At 35.3% G+C, this 3,271-nt stretch overlaps 1 protein-coding gene across 1 annotated transcript in view; it reads left to right on the top strand.

Moving 5' to 3' along the window:
* The first annotated feature begins 594 nt into the window (after positions 1 to 594).
* The window catches only part of bri3 (brain protein I3), a 7,608-nt gene continuing 4,931 nt past the window's right edge, over positions 595 to 3,271 (top strand). Inside the window, exons 1-2 of the mRNA XM_016533767.1 lie at positions 595 to 1,081; positions 2,902 to 3,007. Coding sequence (XP_016389253.1) covers positions 946 to 1,081; positions 2,902 to 3,007 — 242 coding nt within the window. The 5' untranslated portion in view covers positions 595 to 945. The remainder of the gene's footprint in view (positions 1,082 to 2,901; positions 3,008 to 3,271) is intronic.

The following is a 3,271-nucleotide window of genomic DNA, read 5'->3' as shown; positions in this document are numbered from 1 at the left end:
ACAAAGAAAAACAAGTAGATAGAATAGAAAAAATAGAAAGCTAGTGTTTGTTTGTTTTTTGTTGTTTTTTTTTAAATAAAAAAATAAAAAAAGAAGATAAATATAGATAAAGTAGAATTAAAATAGAATAGAAAGTGCTAGAGTTAGAGGGTAAAATAAAGGTGGAACAGATGTGTTTTTATAACTTAAATATAAAAATAAAAAAACTTAAAACATAACTTAAATGTTGATCTGTTCACAACTCATGTGATCATGTCAGCTTCGCTTCTAAGTGGACCCATTTAATGTACAATTTTTAGTAGGCTACTAATATTGAATCATTTTTGAAGCTCATCACAGCTTTACAGTGATGAACAGGAAATTAATAATTCAGCTGAAATATTGCCAAGGAAAGATCTCCATTGTGAGACAATTATTTATTAGCAATATTTTATTGGGGCACAGCAGTGTTTCACTGGGGCTCGAGTCGTGATCTCTTGCATACAGGATTGTAAACAAAAATACAAGTAATACCCTTCTTCGTTTGAGACACTTGAAGAAAAAGTGAGTGTGTGTAGCTTTAAGACGTCCCCCACCCCGCGGCGTCCCACTTGATCACGTGATTTGAGTCTTGTGACAGTGCAGCGAGCAGGAAAAAAAAACGTCGTTTGAGTTTGATAAGCAGTTTCCGTCGTTACCTAATCCAGGTTTCTCTCATAAACGAGAGAAATCAAGAAAAGTTCGCTATGACACATCTTTAGGACATTTGACCGTCTTAATAACATTCCTGTCCCTCACACAGACGCTGTAAGAGCGGGTTGAAGTCACATGGGGAGAGCGGAGGAACTTTCATCTCATCTTTGTTTTTGTTTTTGTTTGTGTTAGTCCAGTGATCATCCACGTTAAAGCAGCTCGAGAAGATTTCATGTTAGTTTGGTGAAGTGGACAGGACGCCTCAGAACGAATATGGATACTAAACCTCTTCTCCAGGACAGACCTCCTGCGTACAACACAGTCCCGGCCGCGTACGACTACGGCTCGATCCCCGCGGCCGCTGCACCCGCCGCCGGCTTCCAGCCTCCGGCTCCGCCGCCATACCAAGGCAAGAGAACCACATACTGTATTTAACCTCTTCACAATCACTATTGACCAGCAATAACTCACGTACTGCAGGGTTTTATAACGTATGTGTGATGTTCTTCTTATTATTAGTGATGTTATTTAATATAACGATACTGGTTCAGATTCTGCTTCCTTTAATTTCTCTTATTGAACGTTTGAGGAAGAAACATTTGGGTAAAGCAGTTTATAAAGTTGACATGTTAAAACCTGAACTAGCCTTGCCATTTCATAAAAAGGAAAAATCATCTGATATTTGCTTATTTGACTAATTTCGGAATGTTGCAGTCACCATAAAATATATTACAATTCTTTCAATAGCTGTTTACACAGACTTAATAACAGTTTTTACACAGACTAGCAATCCAATAATTGATAACTATATATTATAAAAAAAAAATAACTCAATCAACTACTAACTGTAGCTGTACATTAAATAAAAAAAAGACATAAAATTAAACTAAAATATGGTAACACATTTACCGAAAGTTTTTATAAAATACTGCACTGATTTGAGTATCATCACCCCTCATAAATAAATAAATATAAAATAAAATAAATATAAAACCACCACCACTAACAACAATAATAGTAATAATAATAATACAATAATTATCAGACATAGTGAGTTTAATAACTCGCAGTTAATAAATGAATAGATTAATAAATCACAGTGCGTAAATCAGATTAATTCAGTTATTGGTCTGGCTGATTCATAAATCATGATTCATGAATCAGTCTGGTTCGTGATTCACTAAAAAGAGCTGGTTCGGTAAGTGGACTGTACTGGCTAGTCTGACCAGCTAATTAATGTAAATCTGCCTTTTCATTCTCAAATTACTGCAATCTATGGTTTATACAACTGATTTAGTTATGACCAGTCCTAAAAAAAAAAATCAGATGACTAACTTGTAAAACTAGTCTAAGCAGCTTATGCAACAGGTTTCTGTCAAAAGAATGGAATGTTTTGATATATGTTGTGTCGTGGTATATGAATAATATAATCATTTAGTACCATAAGTACCAAAGCTGGCGCCAGTTTTTATATGTAGTTATTATAATAGACCATAGACCGTAAATGCACTGAAAGCAGTCACGTACTGTACACAGTTTGGTTGGCTCAGTTAGTTATTAACTAATCCCTGACAGTCTCATTGGTTTTATGCCCTTGTGAAAAAGAAGTACACTTTAAAATACTTTTAAAAAGAGTACTTTTTACGGACACTTAATTGCATGTTATTTACAATTGAAAGAAAATGTATTATAGTTTAAATGTATACTAAATGCAATAAGCCCGAAATTAACTTAATGTTATATTAACAACAGTTAAAAGGGATAATCAAATACTTTAGATGTGCTTTAGTATGTTAGTCAACACATCAAAATAAGTGTACTTCTGTAAAGCATGACTAAACATTATTAAAACACGATGATATAAAATGTACTCTAAAGTAAAAATTGATTTGACATGATTACAAAATGCACCTTTTAAAAATATACTTAAGTGTGTTAATAAACGTTCATTAAAGTGTCTCTCTTTAAGTACACTTAAGTGGACTTCTATTTCATTAATATTATTTTATCTGCAAGTACAGTAAAAAAAAAAAAAAAAAAAAAATACACTTAAGATTTGAATTACACTACAAGTGCACATTCAACACAATTAAAGGGGCGGTATCCTGTAAAATTCAGCTCTTAATAGCTCATGAAACATCACTTCTGCTCATCCCAGCGCGTCGCAGCATCTGAGCTGATAAAGTGGGAAATGTGGAGTGTTAAATGGATTTGAACTCTGTCCCGCAGGTTTCCCAGCAGCGCCTGTCGCCGTAGCCGCCCAGCCAGCCTACACCAGCACCTACACCATCGTCCAGCCCTCTGTGGTGGTGGTGGGGGGATGTCCAGCCTGCAGGTGAGGCACAAGTCACCCCACTGTCTGTAAGAATTCATAGAGACAGAAAACACCATCTAAACATTGCGGCAGCAGTCAGTAAGTTAGTAGAGCTATTAGTATTTAGCAGTTGAACTTTACAATGTTAATCTATGAGGTAGACCCAAAGAACAGAAATAAACCAGATGTAGTTCTACTGAACTCAGTGGTTTCTGTATCCACCCTGTTGTCATCCTGTTCCCCTGTGACTACATAAAACTCATGCAACTTATGTCATGTGATGTC

This window comes from Sinocyclocheilus rhinocerous, unplaced genomic scaffold, assembly GCF_001515625.1.
Source record: "Sinocyclocheilus rhinocerous isolate Xijiao unplaced genomic scaffold, SAMN03320098_v1.1 scaffold275, whole genome shotgun sequence".
NCBI lineage: Eukaryota > Metazoa > Chordata > Actinopteri > Cypriniformes > Cyprinidae > Sinocyclocheilus > Sinocyclocheilus rhinocerous.
Note: the sequence above shows the minus strand (reverse complement) of the source record. Positions and strands in the feature narration are given on the sequence as shown.